Source organism: Thalassophryne amazonica, chromosome 8 (genome assembly GCF_902500255.1).
Source record: "Thalassophryne amazonica chromosome 8, fThaAma1.1, whole genome shotgun sequence".
Lineage (NCBI taxonomy): Eukaryota > Metazoa > Chordata > Actinopteri > Batrachoidiformes > Batrachoididae > Thalassophryne > Thalassophryne amazonica.
In genome coordinates, this window is record NC_047110.1 from 101583691 (window position 1) to 101610760 (window position 27070).

At 40.3% G+C, this 27070-nt stretch overlaps 1 protein-coding gene across 2 annotated transcripts in view; it reads right to left on the reverse strand.

Annotated features, from left to right (window-relative positions):
- Positions 1-27070, reverse strand: part of gnao1a (guanine nucleotide binding protein (G protein), alpha activating activity polypeptide O, a) — a 335051-nt gene that overhangs the window by 243109 nt on the left and 64872 nt on the right. For both annotated transcript variants that reach the window (XM_034177089.1, XM_034177090.1), the window contains exon 3: positions 15484-15625. In XM_034177089.1, coding sequence (XP_034032980.1) covers positions 15484-15625 — 142 coding nt within the window. The remainder of the gene's footprint in view (positions 1-15483; positions 15626-27070) is intronic.

Sequence of the window (27070 nt, forward strand, 5' to 3'; positions counted from 1 at the left end):
GACTTGCTCAAGGACAGTTTAGTACCCACACAGGAGTAATCCAGATTGGATCCCCGACTCATCACTTTGTGGACTACACACAATTTGCATTATTTATCCCGTCTGTGACCAATCAAGCCACAGCATTCATCAACTGGTATGTACGCATCATAAAGACAACAACATTGAACAATACTATACAGAACCAGAGACAGTAATCTCCACCTTGATCCAGTTTTATTTGGGCTCATGTGCAGGTCGTCTTGGTTAGTTTATGAGCAGTGGGAATGTTATTATCAGAGAGGTGTTGGTCACATGCAGACTATAACCCACAAGGATAACTAGCTGGTTTCCACAACAACACGCCACAACCTGTATTCTCTCTCTCTCACCCACTCTCTCACCCTCTCTCTCTCCCATTCATCTCTTTACCCCTTTATCTCTATTCAAGAGTCCATTGAGACACCAAGTGTTTTTCTCCATTAGTAGTTGTGCAGTGAGTGCACAGTGCACCTGCGTCCTTAATCCTAATTATCCATCTTTCGCCGTTAATTGCCTTACATTATTTTAGCAATTAATAAAAAGAATCTCAAGTCCATATTTTACTGCAACAACGTAATGGATATGAATGATAACATTTATAAAATTTTAACTTCGCATGTTTTCTGTGAGAAAGGGTTTGTGGTCAACTTGAAATTAGATGGGTTGAAATTTTTAAATGACAAACAAGATTATACATCAAACATTATGTATAGGCTTGTTTCAAAAATATTACTGTGAATGTTAAAGATATCTTCAACATTATGGTGAAACTGCAATTAAAGTAATTCTTGTCTCTTGTGTAGAAACTAATCATTGTACCTTCCAGTACGAGTCTGATTGAAGTATAAATCACACCATGTGCACACCACAAGGTGCGCTGACTTAAAGCTGTACAGCCTTTCAAATTTCACAAAACTGAAAAAAATTTAGTTTCAAATAAAATCTGAGCATTATCATGTCTATTTTTGTAGTATGCTGCAAAATTACAGCTCAATTTAATGAAGAAAACATATTTATCTGTGGGGAATTCCATGAGGAATACTGTTTTCCTTCGTGATCATTGTGCAGAGGAAGTGCATGTGTGTGCATGCATGACGTTTTGAGTTTACCTGTGACCTGATCCGCTTGCTTGATGTGCGTTCCAGGGCATGCACGCTAAAATCTGAAAGCTGTCTTGTGAATCACTTCACAGGTGTTACCTTGTTACAAAAACATAGTTTTAGATATAGAAGTGTTTATCCCTTGTTAACTTTTACAAAATATGCAAAACACTTTAGATTTATAAAGAAATAAGTTGTTTCGGAGCATTTCCCGCCATTTTGGTTTATTTTGTTCAAGTGAACAGTCAGCTGACATCATGCTGCCTTCTTTTACGCCAGCTGACACGTGCCGTGTCCTTCCTCGCATCCCTCGTATAGATTGGTGGAAGCCCCCACGTAATCTATGACGTCACTACCAAATGTAAGTCATAGAGTCTTATAGCTGAATTTCTCCCCTTCAGAGGTCGGAATTCTAAACAGTTTTCAGACAGTGTAAATTTTGATCATATTGGCAATATTATACCATGAATCTCTTATTTAAATGTTAAGAAATAAAATTATAGTGGTGCAAAAGAAAATTAGTTTTTCATTCATTCATTTTCAGCCAGGTCTGGCTGGTAGCAGAGCTGTGGTTAGTGCGCTTTGTTTCAGTGCAGAAGGTTCCCAGTTCAAACCCTACCCCTGCCACATTTTTCCATGTAATTTGGAGTTGCGTCAAGAAGAGCATCCGGTGGAAAATTGGTGCCAAATAAACATGCAGATCCACCTTGAATCTGCTGTGGCGCAGCCAAAGGGACTTACTATGTCTCTGCATATTGCTGCATTCATCTTTAGACCGAAAAAGGTTAATGATCCTTCCGCAGGTTCACCTACGGAAACCTTGTTACGACTTTTACTTCCTCTAGATAGTCAAGTTTGACTAAAATTGATTTGATTTGATCTTTCCCTCAATCCTGACTAGTCTCCCAGTTCCTGCTGCTGTAAAACATCCCCACACAGCATGATGCTGCCACCACCTGCAAACTACTACCCTTACATGCATGGCTGGGCTGACACACAAAACTTATTTCCATTATGGTCCTACATAAAAATAAAATAAGAAGACAAATCTGGATTGTGCAGCTCTGCAGCCGGACAGGTGTTGGCCACGAGTGCACGTGGATTGCTGCATAGATGGCTGTTCTTCTGGAAGGTTCTCCTCTCTCCAAAGAGGAATGCTGGAGCTCTGACAGAGTGACCATTGGGTTCTTGGTCACCTCCGTGACTAAGGCCCTTCTCCCCTGATCGCTCAGTTTAGACAGGCGGCCAGCTCCAGGTAGAGTCCTGGTGGATCTGAACTTATGCCATTTACAGATGATGGAGGCGACTGTGCTCATTGAGCCCTTCAAAGCAGCAGAAATGGCTCTGTCCCCTTCCCTAGATTTGTGACTCGAGACAATCTTGTCTCGGAGGTCTACAGACAATTCCTTTGACTTCATGTTTTGTTTGTGTTCTGACATGCACTGTCAACTGTGGGACCTTATATGTAGATAGGTGTGTGTCTTTCCAAATGATGTCCAATCAACTGAATTTACCCCAGGTGGACTCCAATTAAACTGTAGAAACATTTAAGGATCATCAAAACTAAAGAAAGAAAGGCTTTGAATAGAGTGGTTCGTTCAGCCAGTAGGACTACTGGTGTGGAAAAAGGACTTCAGTCCTGATCTTTGGCCATTACTAGAGACCTCCTGCATCCTGCCAGGGACTTGTTTGAGCTTCTTCCCTCGGGTAGGGGCTATCAGTCTATTAAATGTGGGACATCATGAAAAGTTTGTTCCCACAAGCTGTGGCAATGATCAATACTCTGACTAGTTTTAAATGTATCTTAAATTATTTTGTGGCTTCCCCGTTTTTAATGGCATTTTTTTTTAATGTCTTTTATGTCTTTTTATTGTTTTATGTATGTCTTGCTAGTGCACTATGAGCTCCTTGCACCCTTTTTCCAATGTGGTTTTAATAACGCAAATGGAAAAAAAAAAAATTGAACATCAGTGAAAACAGGATGCACCTGAGCTCAATATTAAGCTTCATGGCAAAGACTATGAATACTTATGTTTCTTTTTTATTTTTAATAAATCTGAAAAAACTAAAAAAAAAAAAAAAAAAAAATTCACATTGTCATTATGGGGTACTGTATGTAGAATTTTGAGGTAAAAAATGTATTTAATCCATTTTGGAATGGAGGCACTGTAAAAATAATTAAAAAAAAACAGCAAGATGGACAAATAAATTTGCGTTGGACAACATATTGGATGCTATTTGATTCAGTTTGAGCAACAGAAAGCATCATGTAGAAACTGATACTTCAATCCACGACACAAAGCCGTGTGCTACATACCAACTGTAGCTCAGGTGGCAGAGTGTATTTGCCTTTACATAAAGAGACACTGGTTTTTTTCCTGATTGTTGCTGTCTGTCAGCCAAGTATTCCTGAGCCACACACTGACCTCAAATTTCTCACGATGTGCAGGTCGCCGCCTTAAACGAAAAGGTCCTGGCGTCAGTACAAGAGCAAGTATGAACACCAGGATGTGAAGCCTTATTTGTGCAGCCCCGTGACCATTTGTTCTCAGATGAAAACGGTTCGAGATACTGTGTATGTTTTGCAGGTTTTAAAGGTTCTGACGCTTAAAACCCATCGCGATTTTAACAGTTACTTTTCAAAGCCTGTGGGGGGGTTGGAGCTTCTTTGAAGCTGTCTCTAAACCAAAGTGAAAACTGCTTTACAATTCATCCAGCAGTGACAACACGCAGTCTATTTCAAGCTTGACATCCTGTGTGTGTGTGTCTCTCTCTCTCTCAGTCACACCACCTTTGGACACGTGCTTGCGGAATGTGTTGAGAGGAAGGCAAAACACTGGGTTGCCACAGCAACACGTCAAGGCCAGGGAAACAGATGGAAGGGTGTTATCAGAAGATGAGGTGAGAGCGAGCAAGAAAAAAAAAAGTGACTATAGGACAGGTGGAGTGCCACAGTGATAATGAGAGAAAGGAAACCACAAGGACATGCAACCTGAAAGATGGGGGTCATTATTTATATAGCGCGGATGATTTTTGGACTGAAACAGCGCATCCTGTGCTGGTGTCTGTTAACTTGTATTACTACAACGGGAAGTCAGAGATGCGATCGTTTAAACAGCTGTCGGCCTGGTGTGGCTCTGGGTTTTGTCCTGCTGTCACATTGTCTCATAAATACTCCTCCTTCCTGTATATATAAAAAGTGCTGTAATTCCTGCACCTGAGGTGGATGGAAATATTCCCAAATTGTAGTTCCTTCTGCACTCTGAGGTCACTCAGACTTAGGTCGCTCACTGCTTCCAAATCCAACACTGGTAGACCACTGAAGAAATGCTTCTGCTCATGATTAGGGATAGGTATTGATAAGATTTTATTGATAGATACCACTATCGATTCCGCTTATCAATTCAAGTCCTTATCGATACCTCCTGTGAATTTTCTGTGTACTACAAGTAGGCTTTACAGGTTTTCCATGTCAACAACATTTTATTGAGTCTTAAAGTAAATAAATATGAAATTGGTCACTGGATGGACATAAGCATTTCCTTTGAGACATTAATGGCATGAAAGTCTCTCCATATGTCTGAGCTGAACTCAGACGGCTGCTGGAGTCTGCAGGTTTGCAGTCATACAGTCTTGGGCTGCTGCATGTGAGTGCAGGACGTCTCATTTTGGGAGGAAAAAACATTTTGATCGACTGCAGTTTATTGGTTGTATTACGTTTGGGAAGAGGTGTCATTTGATTTAAATGGCGATTCGCTTTGAGGTTATTATCTTTCTAACTTGACTCAGTAGAGAGCGACGCAGCATTCGGAGCAATGGAACGGAGAACGATTCTCGTTTCTTTCTCGCAACAAGACAGGAGTCCCAGTTAGTCACTTTAATCCGCACAAAAGTGACTCACAAATGACATATTTTAATGGCTTTGAGAGGGGATAAGAAGCGGAGTGGCCGCTTCTGAAAAGGAACCAGCGAAGCAGCGGATCGAAGCACTGCTTCATTGGTTCAAGGTTCAAAGCAGAGCCACGCTGCAGAAACAGCTGATTACAGATGCGCTGCAGGGTCTGTAATCAACGTAGAGAAATGATCATTTTCCCGACAAACACCCTCAAGAAAAACGGCAGCTCTGAAGAACCGATAAGTGAATCGTTAAGCAAAAAGGCTATCGATGTCGGTGGATCGAATCATTTCTTAACGATAGCCATAAATAACCGGTTCTCGATACCCAACCTTATTCATGAGCAAACATTTTATGAACTGGTTTATACAGGGAATTTAGGATAGGGTGGGATCTTTCACCTATGTCTGGGTTGTTGTTCAAACCATAGACTGTATCTAAAACCAATAATCCCTCTGTGGGCTCACCCATAGGTTTTCTGAAGATGGAGCAGCTCTGGATGTTGCAGCTCTTGGCAGTGTTTGGTTCTGCCCAACTCCTGACCAACTCATAAATGTTAAATATGTGGCTCATGGGCAAGACCAGTGTGACCTGGGCAAAGACAAATGAAGCCTGAACATGGCTACATCTCCTAGTTACCAAAGCCAACAGGCCAACTCTGGTTTGGGTGTTTGAGGAATGCACAGTTTTTGTGTTTTTTACCAGCATATTGCCTCAATAACTGTGGCACTATCAATGTAACTAACACCACCAAGCTATTAATACCTGCTAATTAGTGCCAACAGTGCCAACGTACAGATGAAACAATCGTAAAATTTCATTCAACAAAAATACTGCAGCGCTGACTTCTTAGATGCTCTGTTAGTACAGCTAACCACATAACAAGCAATATTATCTCATATTTATTAAAAAAAATGCTCAGGAAGGACAAATGTGGTAGAGTCAAATGTAGCTGTTAGCGTGGTCCTGGACACAAAAGCCATCACTCTGTGCAACCAGGCCTCCAATTACACATATATTTGAAAATCGCTTAAAAGGATGATTTATAGAAAGATTTTCCCTCTCACCCAGTTGTAGTTAGCTATACAGCTATATAAAGAATAAAATCCTTTTCGGTATGAAGTTCTAAACATTTTACTTCTGCTGTAAAGTTGGACATTTTCACATGGGGGTCTATGGTCTTTTGGAGCCATCCTCAAGTGTTCATCCAAGAAACTGCAGGTTTTGACAATTTCATGGGTTTAATTGACCCCAAAAACATACTAACGATTAATCAGTGATTAAATAACCCCTTTGCACCCTGTGCTCTTACAATGTGGTCAGATTAAACATCATTTGAATAACAAATAATAAATAAGTGGAGTTGGACACACCACAAATGCACTTGCACAACTGTGCAGAAGAGAGTGTTAAGACAGGGCTGTAAAAACCTTTGAATCATTCATACTTTGCCAGTAAGTCAGCTGAGACACAATTTCAGATCATTTTGCTCCATCTAAAAATACATAGCTCCATTTACTATGACATTACAAGCTGGAGGCTACACAGCCCAATAACTGTGCACGTGAAACAAAATTATACTCATTGACGAAATTATATGATGCGCAGATAGAATGACCGCTTTTCATATTAACTGAGAATTTGATTATTTTAAATTAAAAATTAACTGAATGAACTTTTATTTATCGGCACGTAACACCAATGGGGCTTGTTTAAACTGTTTGACTCGCAGATATGTGTGATAATTAAAAACAAATGTTTAATGACAAAATCTGAGGAGCCAATAAAAAATAATAACTTTGTAGTGTTCAAACGTGCAAAACAGTAGATGAGTTTTTTCCCCAGTTATATTTACATATTAAGTAATATGTGTTCTTTTTAAACAGTGACATCAATGTGAGACTCTGTAGTCAGCTGGTTCCTGCCTCCTGATCAGCCGCTCACTGGAACAAAAGGACAAACTGACGGTTAGACAGACGAGGACAGACAGAAAGAAAAGCTTTCCTCAAGATACAAAACCTCGAACTGAAGGCAGCCTCGCTCACGCACACAATCACACACCGACAATAACCCAACACGCTTTGGGTCCTTCCCTTCACCTCCAACTAGAAACGCAATATCACGTTATATTAAAAATCCACAGATATGGTTTCCAAATCAATGTGCGTTGTTATCCTAGCCGAGGCCTCAAGACTATCAGCAGCTTACTTGCAATTATAAATACACGCGGCCTTCAGTTAAGGTTGAAGCCAATGACGTCACAGACAGACCAAGAGATATTTGGATATTTATGAACCCAAATATCCAACAAAACCAGTGAACCAACACAATCCTGGCTGCAGTTCAGGGTCACTCAGAGGTCAGAAGTCATGTTTGATCGAGTCATCAAAAGATGAAAGTCACAATATTCAACAAAGCACTCAGTTTTTAGTCCGTCATCGCCACTACGACACACACGCACGCACGCACGCGCGCGCACACACACACACACACACACACACACACACACACACACACACGGAGTTTCCTGCTGTACAAATAATAAAGTCAGCAGTGGCAAACTGTGAGTGAAGCGTTTGATTTCTTTTTCATGATTCCTTGTTAAGACAATAGAGTATTTCAGAGACCCATCATCCCCTGCGCACTGAGGGTTCCCACTTCAACTTGCTGGTTATAAACGAAAATGGCGTCACTGCTTGTCATGCACAGGGAAAAAAAAAAACAAAAAAAAAAACAGCATGAAATGTGGTCATTGAAGGCGTTCAATATATATTTTCAAAATTACTTTTTCAAATCCCACGCTGAATCACACCCAGACTACGTGCCATCGATATATGCGTATTTTGTGATAAATGCAAAAACGAATCTCCGTGAGACGCCATGTTACCATGTCACCAGAACCCTTCCACGCATGCAAAGGACCATGGGTCCCTGATGTCAAGAACAGAAGTAAATTTTTCCATTTTTTTTGTTAGTTTTTTGCATTTCATTGTTGTATGCTGTTGTGTTACGGGTTAGTCTGCAAAGTAAAAACAAATGTTTTTACAAAAATGATCTAGCCCCCCTCAAAAAAGAAGAAGAAGAAGAAAAAAAACTGTGTCACACCCTTTCAATTAAATTTATTTTAGTTTTCAAAGCTCCTCTGGTGATAATGAGGAAGAAACCTCAAGCAGACCAGACTCAAGGGGTTGACCAACTGCTTAGGCCATTGTAATAGTTACAAGGTTCTTACAAATTGTACAAGAATTTCTTAACAATCAGAAGAAACCGAAAAAACAGAAGAGCAGCACAAACACTCTTTAATTGAAACAAAAATTAATCCATCTTAGGTCCCTAATCAATGTCCAGCACCGGCAGACTCCAGCAGTACGATCTCCAGTCATTGGTACAACAGGCAAGGCAGCCCAAAGTCAGTCTGGCACCCTGGGGTGAAGGTCCAGGGTGCCTTTCCGCTTCTAAAAGCTTGTTTGAAGATCAAGCAATATTCATTATCATTGAAATGTCCTCAAATCGATCCAATAACTTGTCTAAAGATGCCTGTAATAGTGCCAGTTTAGTTGCATTACTTATGTGTACTTAGGAAATCCAGTTTTGTGTTTTGTATTTTACAATTAAAAGTTAAAACTGTGGTGACTAAATATTTTTAATTTCAATAATTTATCTGATAAAGGAGGAAAAGGTTTGTATTTTCTTTGAGACCATTCAAATAAAATGCAAAAACCCAGGGGTACACAAACTTTTACACACAACTGTATGTGTAATACCTTGTGCCCCCCCCACCCCAATCATCTGTACAAAACAAAGAGATACTCCATTGATATGAAACCTTTAAAGAGAGGAGAGAAAAATAAGTCTTCACATCTGAGAAACAGGAACCAAAAAAAACCCCAGATATTTTTGCTTGATGTTTCTTAATAAATTATATACAGTTGTGCTCGAAAGTTTTTTGTTTTTTTTTGCCCATTTTTCAGAGAATATGAATGATAAAAAAATTTTTTCCACTCATGGTTAGTGGTTGGGTGAAGCCATTTATTGTCAAACAACTGTGTTTCCTCTTTTTAAATCATAATGACAACAGAACTACCCAAATGACCCCGATCTAAAGTTTACATACCCCTGTTCTTAATGCTGTGTGTTGCCCCCTTTAACATCAATGACAGCTTGGAGTCTTTTGTGGTAGTTGTGGATGAGGCTCTCTGATGGTAAAGCTGCCACTGAATATGTTTCGGACTTTATTTACATCAATTACAAAGAAATACAAACAGTATGGCACTTTATGGTAAATCTGCATGGAGTAGACAGTTCTCAAAAACTGAGTGACTGTGCAAGAAGTAGAAGAGTGAGGAAAGCCACCAAGACACCCAGACAACCCAGGAGAAGTTATGGGCTTATGTGGCTGTGATTGGAGAAATTGTGCACAGTGCAGTGTCACTGATGTTATTTGTCTGTTCACATATTTTAAAATTCTAGGACTTGGTTGAGTACGCCACAATTCAAATCATGTATAAAATCAAAAACGAACTTTTTCCTCAACATGTCCAGCATCTGTTTAAAATAGTTACAATATGGGAGGAACATTAGTATTTGAGAAGTCAAAGATTAGAACTACTGTAAAAACTCATTTTTGCATGTTTGCTAAAGGTGTTAATATTTGGAATAAATGTCCTGATAACATCAAATTATCTGGTACCTTAGTCAGCTTTAAGAGGCTCTATAAGAACAATATAATTACTCTGATGAACTAGGTTTACAGATTTTTGTTATTGTTTTGGGGGATTGTGGACTGTTTGTCTGGTTTCATTTGGGATGCTTTTTGTTTATTGATTAATTTATACTGTTTGTACTTGGTGTTTGCTGCTGTGAGTATGTGTGTGTATATATAAATATATATATATGTATGTATGTATGTATGTACTCAACAAAAATATAAACGCAACACTTTTGGTTTTGCTCCCATTTTGTATGAGATGAACTCAAAGATCTAAAACTTTTTCCACATACACAATATCACCATTTCCCTCAAATATTGTTCACAAACCAGGCTAAATCTGTGATAGTGAGCACTTCTCCTTTGCTGAGATAATCCATCCCACCTCACAGGTGTGCCATATCAAGATGCTGATTAGACACCATGATTAGTGCACAGGTGTGCCTTAGACTGCCCACAATAAAAGGCCACTCTGAAAGGTGCAGTTTTATCACACAGCACAATGCCACAGATGTCGCAAGATTTGAGGGAGAGTGCAATTGGCATGCTGACAGCAGGAATGTCAACCAGAGCTGTTGCTCATGTATTGAATGTTAATTTCTCTACCGTAAGCCGTCTCCAAAGGCGTTTCAGAGAATTTGGCAGTACATCCAACCAGCCTCACAACCGCAGACCACGTGTAACCACACCAGCCCAGGACCTCCACATCCAGCATGTTCACCTCCAAGATCGTCTGAGACCAGCCACTCTGACAGCTGCTGAAACAATCGGTTTGCATAACCAAAGAATTTCTGCACAAACTGTCAGAAACCGTCTCAGGGAAGCTCATCTGCATGCTCGTCGTCCTCATCGGGCTCTCGACCTGACTCCAGTTCGTCGTCGCAACTTTGCACAGCCATTGAAGAGGAGTGGACCAACATTCCACAGGCCACAACTGACAACCTGATCAACTCTATGCGAAGGAGATGTGTTGCACTGCATGAGGCAAATGGTGGTCACACCAGATACTGACTGGTACCCCCCCAATAAAACAGAACTGCACCTTTCAGAGTGGCCTTTTATTGTGGACAGTCTAAGGCACACCTGTGCACTAATCATGGTGTCTAATCAGCATCTTGGTATGGCACACCTGTGAGGTGGGATGGATTATCTCAGCAAAGGAGAAGTGCTCACTATCACAGATTTAGACTGGTTTATGAACAATATTTGAGGGAAATGGTGATATTGTGTATGTGGAAAAAGTTTTAGATCTTTGAGTTCATCTCATACAAAATGGGAGCAAAACCAAAAGTGTTGCGTTTATATTTTTGTTGAGTATGTGTGTGTGTGTATATATATATTTTACTTTTATGCTAAAAGGGGTGGGAGCTTATCAGCTTTTGCTTCTCCTCACACAGGTTCACTGTTTATGAGTTTTTTGCTATTGTTTAGTCTGTGTGCTGAATACATTAATTCAATTCAATATAACAAGGACGTCTTACATGATTGGTTTAGTCTAGTTAGGGCATTTCACCACTCAACCAGCCAGATTATTCCAAGATGAGCAGCTGTCACTCAAAATGACCACGCCCCAATTATACAGAACTTTATGGCTTAAGATGTCTTAAACTGAGACGTTGGAAACAAATTCATGCTCCGCACAGTTGTCGGGGAGAAGGAAACTATCTACAAAGACCAAAACTGTTTTTGTACCAGCCTGTAAACATTTTTATTTCTGCTCTAGTGTTGCACATTTTAACATGAAGTTGAATGGGAATTTACTCACTTTTGGAATCAGCCTCAAGTGGCCAGTCAAGGAATTGCAACTTTTTCTTTTTCTTGTTCTGGTAAGGCTTCATCTGAGACCATCGAATCTTACCGCTTGGGTTTTACATGATTCCAATGCCTACATGTACCCTGTATGTACTGCACAAAATAAATATTAGAGCCCGACCGATATGGATTTTTTGAGGCCGATGCCGATATTTGGATGAAAAAAATGCAGATAATCGATGAATCGGCTGATTTGCAGATAGTCGATAAATCAGCTGATATTATTATTATTTTTTTTTAAATGAATAACATGTTCTTTTTGGACCCTTAACAAAAAAGGTATGAGCTACAAGCTGAAATACAATTTACAAGTTATTTACAATTTAGTAAAGCTTGGTCCCAGCCGTCGTATACGACGGCGTCAACCCCAGAGGGTTAATGGCGAATGACAGTAATTCCCAGAACCCTTCCGGACGACCAGTGAATCTGAATGTTTCAACCTCTTAGCAGTAACCGAAGGTTTTTCATGCTAGAAATAAGGTCTACACAACGTGGGCTTAATAAAAAGTGTGACCGACGCAATGAAGCACATTTGACAGATTACTACATAAACTGAGTTAATCAAACTGAGTTGAAATGAAATGGGAGAAATGTGGGGTGAATGTAATCACAAAGTTATTACAAACAACATCCTTATAAACTTACTTGTATGCTTTTGTCAGCCGATCATTGCACTGTGACGGCGAACTACGGGGGCCGGTGATGAACACATTTAAGCAGGGGTGTAAGCAGCTCTCAGTTGAATGGAGTCAGAGCTCCATCTACTGGACAAACGGTGCAAAGATATTTTACATTGCCGACACAAACATTATTTCAGTAACTATTCTGTTTATGAGAAATTATCAGCGTTCTATCGCCAAAATTTCGGCCGATAATGAGTACTTTGAAAAGGGCTTATATCGGCCGGCCGATATATCGGTCGGGCTCCAATAAATATTTAAATGGCTTTTTGCTGACATAACTTATTATTTGATTAGCAAGTCATTTTTTATACATCCATAGGATTGAAGGATGTGCATTGTGGTGACCCGGTCAAATACATTTAGTACATGTGAAATACCGAAATGCATTTCAAGAAGTATCAATGCTCCACCTTTTACAAACGTGCAACCTTCAAATTGATATATAACATGACAGATCATAAGTGCACAGATCACAAGAACATCAGCACCTTTAACCAGGGAGTCAGGTGAGTTTTGTACACTGGGTCAACGATTAATCATCTCCCCTGGCTCAAAATGGAGACCCAACGGATGCTCTTCAGTTCATCAGTTGATCATAGAGGATTATGGATTAGAGCAATAATCCCCAATTAGCGTCATACATTGAACCTGTGTACTTCAAGGTTTAGTGGATAATGAGGCAGGACTAACTTAGCCTGGCAAGAAGGAACTTTGGCACTAGTTTGACAGAGTCAGTTGGCACCCAAACCTACTAGACCTACCCTAACCTACCCAAACCTAATGCAAAAGCCAGAGTGATGATGAGGCGTCACAAACAGCTTGTCAAAGCCTTCTACACTTCTAGTCCATGACTAACAATTTTTATATACCAATTCAAAAGTTATTTATTCAAAAGATGAATGAAGTCATGTTTCTGGGTGACGAATCTTGATAGATTTTTTATAAACATCTTTTGAAAACTTCGCCAATATGCAGCTGACCTTGCTCCTATTTGCAGCATGTTCAAATAAGCATAATCTATCATAGAAATTTCATCATAAAGTGTAAAACTGTTAATATTGTGGTGTTCTCACATCACTCTTGAACTTTACAACTGTACTGACACACCAGATTTGTGATGCTGTGACAACAAAACAACAAAACTTTAAACTGACAAACACTGAAATTCTGCAACATGTGTAACATTTATAAACTACAGCATCGCACTCATATAGCGCAAACCTCCACCAACACTAGTTTCCAATTCCACACATTTTGACCTTTGAAAAAATTATTCAAGGTCAAAGTCCTGTTAGAAGTGGCTTTTCATAAGCTAAAACACTGTACAAAATATAGATGAAAAGGGCTTTTCAATGCTAAAAATAAAATATCTGCTAAATCCGCAATACGGCTCAGATGCGGATCAAACTTAGTCTGTTCATTGAGAGTGCCAGTTTGCACTTCACTGCCACAAATGAGAGTGACTGAGACACTTCTGACTGAGATAGAATGTAAAATGTACACCAAATGGGCTTTCCAATATTAAATTCAAATGTCCACAAAATCCACAGTCTGGTTCAGATCCAGATCAAACTTTGTCAGGTGACATTAAGTGCCAGGTTGCAACTCTCTTTCAAATATGAGAGTGATTGAGGCATGTTTGATTAAGATATAATGTAAAATATACATTAAACTGGATTTTCAATGTTAAATTTAAATGGCCACAAAATCTGTAAACTGGATCAGATCCTGATCAACCTTTGTCAGCTGATAAAGGATACCGTCCTACATAATGCGCTCAAACATGAAAGAAATCTGATTTTTTTTTAACAGAGTTATCAATTTTTGAATAATTATTCAGATTCAATATTTTTCCAGACTTTGACCTATGACCTTGAAAACTGAATCAGTTCTTGTCTATCAGGATACGAATCTGCAGTTAAAAAAAATTTCATAATGATATATGAAAAATTGTGGGCTCCAGGCTGTTCACAAACAAACAGACAGGTAAAATGTGACCAGTTTTCAGCATTAAAAACAATTTCTTTAAGGTGATGAAACTAGATCAGGTTATATTTAATCAGGTTTCAATACCAAGCAATCATCTGCAAATATGTTTAACAGCTTTGTTTAGGGCAGTGAATCAAAAATAACTCAAGTTTTCATGTTAAATTTGAGAAAACTGATTATTGTTTACCTTCTTAAATGTCCATATGCCTCTTCCCAAAAATTATTAAAAAAGGGGCATTTTCCAAAAACCTTCATGCAATTTAACTTCCATCCACTTCAAATGATTAGTCCAATTTTTTAGAAGCGTATAATACAGGAAGTGATGTCATAAACAATGACAACAGTGTTAAAATGCAGCTTATTTACTTCATATAGCACCAATTACTGCGCTAAATCAATACAGGCTGCGTGATTAAAGCAAACGGCAGTAATTTCCATAACCCAGTTAATGATGTAAACCTCATCACGCAAAGCATTTATCTAAACAGACATAAAACAGAACGCCATAATGGAGCACGATGGTCTGAAGTGATGCTTTGTGTTCTGACAGAAATCAGTGTTGCCAACAAACTGCAGCTTGTCATTTGTTTATTAGACATCTGACATCTGGTTTGCAAACCATTAAAGCGCCCAAACATTCTATAACAACACCCACATATGGCGACCGTCACATGGAGCATGCTAACGGGTGACTATCGATGGAAAGCCTACGCGAGTCATTTGCATTTGTCTGAATGTTCATCAGGTGTGTTGCACAGTCCACTGATAACAGACTATGAGCCACTTCAACGTGATTAAATTTCATGTTGATTATGCTTTATAAAGAGGAGCATGCATGCAGGTGTGTGTGCGCGTGCGTGTGTGTGTGTAGCAGTTTAAAAACATCTAAACACAGTTTGGCACAGGCCGTCTTTATCTTTCTCTACAGGGAATTTGTGGCGTGGAATTCTGCGCTCACTATTTCACCCACACTTCAGACACAGATTGCTTCAACAAAGCAATCGTAATGAGTAAAAGGTGTCTATCCACCATTAACAAGCTGTATTCAGGACTCGAAGCTCCACATCTGCAGCCCCAGTTTGAGTGATTTACCTTGATTAGCTCCTTTATTTACTCAACTTTGGGATTTGGGAAAATAAACTTTGAATGTTTGATTGGGGACCCTCATTTATTTTGAAGCATTGCATGTGATTATGAGCTGCATATTTCATGAAAAGTGCTTGTATGTATCAGGCGAATGTGTGCGCTTGTTTGTGCATGGGGACGGTTGCTGACCTTGCGCTCTTTGTCTCCATACTCCAGGCCCAGAGTGTCCATAGCACGGACGATGGCAGCCAGAGACTGGATGGTGTTGCTGTAAACAACCGGCTTGTACTGCTTTACGTCATCGCCAGAGAAACCGTCCTCGTGGATGATCCTACACACACAAACATGCACGAGACGACTGAATCAGACAGTTTGGAACATGACCACCTATGTGCACGCCAATCCAACGATGACATGTGCGGGCTGAAAGTACAAAGTAACAACATACAATAAATGTGTTTTCCCATGTGTCCTACAGGGAAAACACATTGTCCATTGTCTGGAGAATCTCCTTCACACATGTAGTACATAAAACAAAGACTGTATGCATCAGGTGTGTTTGCATTCAATGAACGCACCGGCAGTGGTGTTGGTGTTGAGCGTGCACAAAAAAGATCACTATGCAAAAAAGAAGCACACCGCAAAAATCACTCTTGGAATTCTTTGAAAATGTCAGTAGCTGTACAAATAAACACAAGAAATAGTACATGGATACATACAATAAAGAAAAATAAAAGGATCCTGTGTGGACCAGAGGACTACAAGGAAGTGGTAATCCCTCATTTTCACAGATATGCATCCTGGGAGGTTACGGTCTGTAACCGTGACAAACCACCACATCAAGATTGCAGATGCCCACGAATGTGATCGAACACACCGCTTGAAGACGTAGTAACCCACTGGACATGAGCCACGTGACGTGCAGAAATAATCACATCCAGGAACGAGACTGAACATCCTGAAAAATCCTGAAAGGTGGCCGGGAGTCTGAAGTTAGTCATGGCATAGGCAGAGAAACAATGAATATCAAAACCAGTTTTTCAAGATCCAGTTAAAATACCTGGGGAGGTGATGGTCTCGTGGTTAAGCGTTGGGCTTGAAACCAGAGGATCCTTGGTTCAAATCCCAGTCTGACTGGAAAAGCACTAAGGGCCCTTGGGTAAGGTCCTTAATCTCCTAGTTGCTCCCGGTGTGTAGTGAGTGCCTTGTATGGCAGCACCCTGACATTGGGGTGAATGTGAGGCATTATTTTGAGTCAGACACTCAAAGCAAAGCGCTTTGAGTGTGTGACTCAGATGGAAAAGTGCTATATAAATGCAGTCCATTTACCTGGATATGCTGGACAACATAAAACATCATTTTCCTTTGTGAAATCACACAAGTGGGCTACAAAACCTACTGCATGGCTCTGAATATAAGATGAGTGATGAGAAAAAGACATTTGTGGAAAGACTTCCTGAATACCAAAAAAAAAAAAAAAGAAAATGCTTATATTTGAAAATATTACCAATAAAAGTGCGTCATTGGCCTCATATTTTTTTTCACAACCATGTACTGTCAGACTTCTGCTTTTATAATAATTAAGATTTTCTGGCTGTTAGCATTTTTAAGATAGTCTGGTTGGGCTTGCCATCTTCTAACAATACACTCTCACTCTGTATTTCTTGGCTGCTTGAGAGTTGTTTATTGAATGACATTTGAGCGTGAGCATAAAGCTTGAATGGTAACTTCTCCACAGTTAGCAGTTAATTTACACAACGTTTGATGCATTCTATTTTCAAGACGAACACTGTATGTCTCCATCATGAAGCACTGTAAGCTAGTTGGAGGGGTGAGTTGCTTCAGTCTTAGCTTTCAGCGTTACTTGGAATACCCTTCCACTGCAGATGTACATGGTATGTTGTATGCACTGTACGCAATATACTGTAATGCGGACGTATTGGAAAGTAGTGAGCACCTGACATGGCAGCACCCTGACACTGGTGTGTGTGTGTCTCTCACTGTAAAGCGGTTTGACCATGAAAGTGCTATTTTAATGACCCTGAAAACAAGACAACGCCACTGTTTAAATATGCATTTCTAAGAAAAAAATTTAGCATTTTGGGGTCAAAATAATGCTGAAATTTAAACAGATAATCTGTGTTTTTAAAGCGGTAAAGAAAAAGTGAGTATTTTTGAGCCGCATTGTAAATCCCCCCTGCAGTTCCCCAAATAACATCAGATATGAACTCAAACATACAAACTGCACACGAAAAAGAACTGGGCTTTGGCAATACAATCACCAGGTCGGTACTGTAAATAAGATTTTTTTTTCTTAATAACTTACTTGGTTAAATAAACGTAAAAAAAAAAAAATCCGACCTATAGACCTTCTTCCTTTGATGCAAAAGGTCAAATAAATGTCACAGAGAACGGATCCATAGTGATTAGTTTGACAGTACATAATATTCTGTGTGCTAATACAAACTCATGCAACACAATTGTTCGATCACCCACAGAGTCGCTCTCTGTCAAACGAGCAGTTGATCCAGAAGTTCCGCTCTGATCAGAAGTAGACGTTGCATGCGACGACAGTTTGCCTTAAAACGGTTTTCCTCTTTTTATTTCCTTGAAGCTCTTGAATTCGAAGGAGAGAATGCAATGATGCAAGTGCTGGAAATGTGAATGCTTTGTAATGCACCCTTGGAAAGAAAGAAAAAGAGTAAGATGGACGTGTGCTAGGAAGCTCATTATGTGTGTGCAAGTGAGAGCAGCACACAGGGTGGGGCAGGATGTGAGGATGAGTGGAGGGTCCGTAACCACTAGGCTAAGTTGACATTTAGGAGCACCGTGCTATCAGCAGCCTGTCCTGCTGTTTTAAATGTCACGCTGTCTGTCACTGCAAACAACAGAAGCGCACGCCAACAGACAGGCTGCAAAAAAAAAAAGAAAAAAAAAAAGGCAGACAGAAGCACAGAAGAAGCAACACCGCATGGAACTTCTCGCTCTGGACACATGAACTAACGTTAGCATCACAGATCAACAGAATGAACCACACACACGTCCAGACTTCCTGATTCACAGATCTGAATGTGATCAGTTTCCATAAAAGGGGTTGTCAATGCAGAAGATCATTCTTCTCTGTCTCACCGTCTTCTACACATGCATGTCCTCCTTCACCACATCTGTAAACCTCCTCTGTTACCTCACTGTTCTCTCTTCACCCTGCATCCACAGATGTCTTTGGTAAAAGGTCTCTTGGGAGGATTTTTGGGTACTGCTGGAAAGATTTTGTGTCCATGATGGGTTACTCGAATGAGGAGTATTAATTGCAAGATGACGGAATGTCAGCTGTGACATTTGGGACATATGGTGCGTTTCTTTGGGCTGTTTTGCTTCGGGCTGGCTCCAAAAACCAGCAGATTCCCATAGAAGCCCATGGTAAAATGCCCAATGATGTACGAGAAATAATCTTGTTTACAGCCTGGAAAAAAAAAAAAAAAAAAAATGACGGTCTGTATAGCTAGTTTCCTCCTTCATGACAACTGTACTGAGTAACTTTTCTTTTTTTTAAATAACTCATTAGTTTAGGAAGTTTTAAGCCATAAAGTTATGCATAATAAAGGGTGTGGTCACTTTGAGTGATAGCTAGTATGCTCCGCTAGCACAGGGTGACCAAACGTCCTGTTTTTCCAGGATATGTCCTATTTTCACGTCCTGTCTTTTTTTTTTTTTTTTTTTTTTTTTAAACAAGGTGATGAAAATGTCCTGGTTTTCATTGTTTTTCATCTTTGAGCAATGAGCATCTTTGAGTAAACTTCAGTATCATTTTGAGTATCTCATCACCAGGCCAAGTGTCTTGGTTTTTGGTAACCAAAATATGGTCACTCTATGCTAGCAGAGACTGCTAGCTGTGGCTGGGATACAGAAGAAGCTGGCCTGATGTGAACTCGGGCCCAGATGTGAACTGGGCTCAGGGCTAATCCTACCCCTACGCCTATCCCAACCATAAACCTAACTCTGACCAGGGCTGAGTTCTTAACCTGTGCTGAGTTCTCCCAGGGTGCAAATTCTCTTGTTGATGATGTCAAGTCCAATTAATTCAAAATTATTGAGGTAATACATTGTTAATACCCACACCTAAGCCACCCGTCATGAAAACCACCACTCAGTCCCCCCAAAAATATTGCTTTAATATAACAACTAAACAAAGGTTAGCCTGTTAGCTTCAGCTTGTTTGGAGATGGGGTGTGTTCGGGCTTCAATCATACCGTCCAAGTCACACGGGTCTTGGTCACGCTCCGCCTCTTTACCTATTTATAGGATGGTCGGGATGTAGGCGACATAGGCACTGCCAACATGACAACACCCAAAGCAGCACTTTTTGAGCTTCAAAATGGCTGTTCCAGGTTTCTTGAGAAAACCTATGAGTGACATCATGCAGCATCTCATCCACACGCCACCTCCACCCGCCCACCCATAGTAGGTTGGTCGGGATGCAGGCAAAGTAAGCATGGGCTTCTTCAACAAACAAAAACAATCTATGGTGATGTCACAGAGGGTTCGCATACATAGCGACATATATTTTAATTTAATCAGGGTAGTCCCGTGGAGATCGAGATCTCTTTTGCAAGGGAGACCTGGACAATTAAGGTTTCCAATTCACCATACCTGCATGTCTTTAAAAGTGGGAGGAAACCAAAGCACCTGGAGGAAACCCATGCACACATGGGGGGAACATTCAAACTCCACAAGTGGGAATCGATCCCATGACCTTATTGCTGTGAGGCAACAGTGCTCACCACTAAGCCACCGTGCTGCCATATACACTCAATGGTCATAGCCGGTTGTGTATCTGGGTCACTGCCATCTAGGACCCAAGGTGGTTTCATAACGTGGTGAATGATCATAGACATGCATTATTTTTATAGAATCATATGGCTTCAATCATGCACAGCCATGGTGAACTGTCGTATGTGCTTTCATTTGAATAAAATGACTGTGTGTGTGACTGTGTGCCCCCATATTTATGTCATGTTGTCCTGTGTGCATTTGTGGTCCTGGGGAAGGCACAATCCCAGGCAGTGTAATGTTTCAGATCAATCAGGCAGCCTACCACTCTTATATAAATACACCGGGCTTCTATTTCCATCAGTGACTTTCATGCAGAAGACCAAAGCACAGATCTACACACTGGAAACTCATTCTCATCCCTATGATGCAAAACCACACAAACCTGCAGAGCCACAGCCTGGCCCTGGTGGAAATGCAAACTTGCATGTTGCAGTCGAAAACACAACTGTCGTAGTCCATCTTCCACCATATGGATCACCAACAGCTTGAGAAATTCTATCTTAAGTGGCTCCAACAGACATGACAGACATGGTCACTTCATTGCTGCTAAGCTTTGCCTTCTTAAATTGATTTACTGCCCATTTTAAGTATCCATTTTAACTGGAATTATTTGTAGCCTTTAGACTCTGGACTCTCTCTGCCTTAATGTCGTGCCAATCAGCTCGCATTCTGACTGTAATTTGTCCAACTGTCATGTAGCAGAGCCATAATTTAAAGTGCAGGCTGCAATCAGTGCTGAAACTGTTTTAGAAACAGAAAACACAGAGATGGCATTGTGCACTTTACAAAAAAAAAAAAAAAAAAAGTGCATTGAAGCTTCTGAAATGGGAGAAGAATGTAACGCCAGTGAACACTTAAACACCCAGTCAGTAAAAAACTTTTTTTTTTTATTGTTTCCTGGGCCTCAACTGCATCTGCTTTTATGGAGTTACTAACAGAATTTTTGCAGACCTTCTCACACACTTCAATAATCTCATGCTTAGAAGTAGAAGAACCAAGTCATCCTGTGTCCTGGACAGCAACCACACAGGCAGACAAGCAGTCTATCACTCCTGCTTGAAAGTAACCATATAGCTGAAGTGAGATGTGGGTGCCCCCTTGGACTTCTCCAGTTACTGGGATCCTCAACACTGAGGCACCTTTGTGCTAGATCATGCCCAAAGAAATGACCAGAATGCCAAAACTGATGTTCCCTCACAACATGCTGCGTCATCACTAGAACAAATTTAAATAATCAATTTGATTCCGATTCTTAAGATTCAGAATCGATTATTTGGATTTGATTAAATTCAATCTGATCTTGATTTGGGTTAGTGTTATTAAAACCGTTTTTTGAGCTGGTACCTAATTGTTTAGTTATGCAACATAGTAGTATTATATTGACATCTGACAGCAAATTAATGAAGTATTGGCAGTTAATGATGGCTATAAGACTGATGGCACAGACCAACCCCCCTGCCAGAATGACAGTATTTTTATTTTACAAACATAGCGAAGGCCAGAATTACTGAACAGATCCAGGGCAGCCAAAAGAGGGCACCAGAGGTACCTGGTTCATTGGCCCTAACACAGGTACATTTCTACACTCTTCCATGTTTTGGCCTGTCTTAATTGTTTATTTTGGCTTTAAAGTAAGGCTATAACAAAGATAAAAAAAACAAAAACAAACTATGGCTTTACTTCACAAAATTTGGCCCTCAAAATGCAGGAAAGTTATAAATTAAAAATGTTCCATGGGCAAACAGTCCCGGTCTCACCTACAAACACTCGCGTCTGCAGAGCGGCACGCTGCAGGATATCTTCTCCCACAGCCACACAGATAGACTTTTCAGTCAGTCTTCTCCCACAGCCACGCAGCGAGTGATGGGGGAAAAGACGTCCACACCAGAGAACCTTTGTACGCGATCCCACGGAAAAGGCAAGTTATGAGGAACGAAAGAAAACAAACAAACACTACTGTGTGAATTAAACAGCAGACGATTCTCTTGTCTTGCCCACAACAGACAAGCGTCCCGGTCCTCATGACTGACTTGACAGAGGTTGAAAAATAAATTGTGGACATGTTGCTTCTTAATCAGAACCAGCAGTTCCACAATCAATGTAGAGAAACGATCATTTTCACACCCTCGGAAACAGAGCAATGGCCCAACTGCAGCGTCTTTTCCTCAGAGATGAAGTTCCAATGCTGGCGAGAAGTACATAAATATATATTTAAAAAAAAAACAAAAAAAAAAAAAACAATCTTTGGATGTGCTAATCGATATGTGGGAATTAAAATAAGAATCAATTTAAAAATCGGCAAATTGATCTTTTCAAGCCAGAACTATAGTCGTCTGTTGTGTGTTGGGGGGGGCGTGGCTGGATGTTTTGGTGTTCTTTTCTTTTCTTTGCTCTCCAGGTGGCATGAGGGCTGATTTGTCTGTGAAGAAGGTGCTGGCTGAAGAGTCTTCACCCTCATCAACATCATGGAAAGCACCTGTGCTTGGTGCTCACGTGCAACCTGGACGACTTGCAGCTGAAGCAGATAATTGGATGGCGTTCTGCATTTAAGTCATGTGTGATTCAAGCAGAACTGCCGGGAACTCGACCTTGTGACGTTCGTTTGTGAGACGCTGAGGACCGCGCCTGGGTTTTGACACATCGAGCCCGTGAAGCAGGGAGGGGTGAGGACACATGCTGTCAGCACACACGAAAGGTAATTAAGTGTTTAAGTACTTGTTGATAGTAACTTGGTGTTTTGTTACACAGTGTACTGGAATTGTAAAGAGAATTGCGTAGTTTGCTTCTCACTGCTGTGGCGTGAAGGATAAGTGATCCTCCACTTGTTGTGAGAGGCTGCTCATTTGCATAAAGTAAAAGAAAGGACACTGACCTGAGTGTGTTGCTGGCAGCGTGTGTTTATTGGAAGATATAGTTGTATCTGTTGATTTACCTCACCGTCTCTTTGCTTCACAGAGAATCAGTTTGTCGTGTCCACCTGGGGGGTGTTTGGCGGTGGTAGGAAGTCCAGGAGCGCCGGCTTTAATCCTTGCGGGCGCTGGAGAGCGAGCCACGATAACTCCACCAGAGGGACGTTGTTTTTTTTATGTTGTTACACTTTTAAACACAGGTGTATAATAAATAGTTTTTGTTTGGAACCGTTTTCTGGTTATTTTTAGCGCTGGGTCCTGTCTGACGCAGGTTCGCTCCTCAATCCGCGTCAACACATAACAGTCGTCACTGCAGTGCCTTCTTCAAGCAACAAATCAGACGGTGCAAAACTAATCACTCTCACAGAAGGAGAAGCTTGTTTTGTGGTTTCTGTCTGCAGACAGCTGATTTGTCACACAAAAATCTGTCACAAACAGGAACCAAAAAAAAAAAAAAAAAAAAAACCTTATCTCTGATTGCACTGTACACATTATATGCTGGTTGCCAGCCATTTAATGGTGTCAAATAATTTGTGATTGTAGTCACAGCATTTATTAAACTATTTTAATAAGCTAACTTGTATTTGTAGAGACAGATAAACATTTATTTTTGTATACTGAAATGTTTACTTTTTTTTTTTTTTAAATCAGATCATAAACACTGTTTTCTTCAGGCTTCAGTCAACAGACACTTCAAACTGGCAGCCCTATCACATTGTATATCAGGATTTTTTTTTATTTATACAGGTAGTCTCACTGATACACAACTGCTGTGTTTGTTTTTTCTTTAATTCTCTTCCTTCATACCACACTTCACCAAAACTCCCGAAAGAAGACAGAAAAACATTGGTTCTTCAAGAATAATCATCATGGTTTCAATTGTGATCTACACCTGACAATTTTGGCCACTTTTTGCCATAACTTTTTAAAACACAATGGTAAAATACTGTTATTAACCATAATTCTAGACCTCTTTAGTGGAAATTATTTGCAACAAATTAGCTTCTCATAAAAAAAAGTAAGTCTAAAATTTGCCATAAAAAATAAATAATAAATTATCAATATAGAATGGCCTAAAAAAAGTTAATCGTATTAAAAACCAAAAAGCTCCTTGGTCTGCTGCCACTGCCACTCGGACGCGGATATGTGTCAGAAAATGAATGAATGAATGACCAAAAAATTCAGGTGGGGTCCACGTGTACCCCAGGTGCACATTATTAATAAGTCTCAAGGTGTGTACTGTTGAGGGTTAAAGGTTCATGTGATATTTTTTTAAAGCCCTCAAGTTAAAGCTGAAAATCTGAATGACGAGCACATTTTGACTGTCTCACTTAAATTCCATTCGTACAGAAGCAAAAATCACACACACAAAAAAAAAAAAGTATGCTGATGTCCAAAGACCACTGAATCATTGCAGAATTGTCTGCGTGTGTTTGTGTGTGCGGTTAGCGTGCCTGCTGATGTGACTTTTCATGCATGAGAGCATTTTCTCATTACCCAATCTACAAGGCCTTGTGTCAGCAAAGACGGCGCCCTGTGTGCGTCTGGGTCTGCATTTTCCTGCAGGTCTGGCACAATTTGCACTTTGACGCAGCTTAGTTTCACACCAAGAATGACAGATGGACAGATCAACAGCCACATGGACAGTTTAACCAAGATACGATTCTACGATGTCACCGTGGAGCCGGCACTGCAGACAGTCAAGGCAGTGGGTATTTATTTGAAACACGTGTCATTTCCTAAAAGATAATCACACGAGGTACTTTTGTGCTGATATCTGAGTGTTAAAATTTAGCTTTAACACTCAGACTCTGGCTACAAAGAAAAACAAAACAAACAAACAAAACCCTCCAACTGCACGAAGGTGCCAATAGAGGATTAACGGAGGCAATCAGCACATTTTATGATACATCATAATGACTTCATGAAGTATTTTCCCCACAATGTTTTTTTCTGCTGTTGGGTCTTTCACTGGCATGAACAGCTTGTTGCACAGCATTAGAAGTGTGCGGCAAATAAGCCGATGTGCTCATCAAATCAGCTAGAACGTGATCTGAGATGTTCTGCATTAGTACAGACTATTACAATGAACATTTATTCAAATAAATATTTTATTTTATCCATCTCGCACAGTGTGAAGTTAAAACTGAGAAAGCTTGAACTTGTCACGTTACTTTATGCGAAAATGCTCATAACCGATATAATTATTAAAGATATCAATGTTCTTACCCATGACTTATGACCTGACAAATACATACAATCAGATGCAACTTTGAAAGTATTGTTTAAAACCTATTGGATGGACATTTTTTAGCCCCTTGACTTTGAAACTATGCATGATTTTGACTGATTTATTGTTAACATCAGAACTGAAGCGATTGTGATGGACATATATTTGTATTTATTTCTTAAAGATGTAGGCCTTTCAAATTTCACAACACTGACAAAATTTATTTCTTCCAAAATCCAAGCATCATAATTTTATCTTTATTTAACCAGGGTAGTCCCATTGAGATGGAGATCTCTTTTGCAAGGGGGACATGGATAATTACAAAGTTTCCCTCAGGAAAAGCACGAGGACTTGTCCAAGGATCAGGAAGTGTGTTTGGAGCTGCTTGGTCTGCTGCCACTGGGACCCGGACAAGCGGCATAAAATGCATGAATACATGCAGGTGTTAATGCGATGTCTTGTGTGAAAAATATCCAGGCTGGAACAAAGTATTGTCCTGTTTTGCTACACCACAAACTCATATTCACCACGTTTTCAACTCCAACATACAGTGATAATCAAAGACACAAAAGCGTCAGCCTGCATCTATCTATCTATCTACGAGGTCTGTCCATAAAGTATAGGTCCTTTTTATTTTTTTCAAAAACTATATGGATTTCATTCATATGTTTGTACGTCAGACATGCTTGAACCCTCGTGCGCATGCGTGAGTTTTTCCACGCCTGTCGGTGACGTCATTCGCCTGTGAGCACTCCTTGTGGGAGGAGTCGTCCAGCCCCCTCGTCGGAATTCCTTTGTCTGAGAAGTTGTTGAGAGACTGTCGCTTTGTTTGATCAAAATTTTTTCAAAACCTGTGAGGCACATCGAAGTGGACACGGTTCGAAAAATTCAGCTGGTTTTCAGTGAAAATTTTAACGGGTGATGAGAGATTTTGAAGTGATTCTGTCGCTTTAAGGACTTCCCACTGAGTGGGACGTCGCGCAGCGCTCCCAAGCGCCGTCGTCAGCCTGTTTCAAGCTGAAAACCTCCACATTTAAGCCTCTGTTGACGTCATGAGTGAACAGAGAAGTTTCAGAAGAAGTCAGTTTCAGCATTTTATCCGGATATTCCACTGTTAAAGGAGATTGTTTTTAATGAAAGACGTGCGGGCGGATTCGCACGTTGGCTTGCAGCCGCCGCGATGCTCCGCCACAGGAAAAACACCTCCGTGTTGATAACCATTTGTAAAATCCAGGCGGCTTTTGATGGCTTTCAGTGGAGTGAGTATCTGAGAAATTGTTTAAGAGTTGGGCATGTTCCAACTTGTCCTTAAGGCTTCCAACGGTGGTGTTTCTCCTGTTGCGTTGTGCTGCTTTGTCTTTGGCTCTGAGTTTGGCTCTCACTGCGGTATTGTATCACTTCCTGTTCCGGAGCACAGCGGTGTTTTGCTGTATCTGTTAATTTTGGCTCTCTGTTGGGACTGTTTACACAGAGACTGCTACCTGCTGCTTTGGACTTTGAACTAATAGTCTTTTTCAAGACTTTTTTACTTTTTTACCTTTTTATTTATTTTTTTTTTTTTTACTTTTTTACTTGACTCTACTGGTGGTCGGCTCTCACTGCGGTATTGTATCACTTCTTGTTCCGGAGCACAGCGGTGTTTTTCTGTATCTGTTAGCTGTTTGATCTGCGCAGTTAGATTGATCTAGTTATCTAGATTACGATTTGTTTCCCAGTGTAATCTTTACGTGCCTTAACTAAAGCACTCCTTCTGCTGAATCACCTCTAAATTATTTACACATTATTCGCTTTGCGTGTTTTTAGG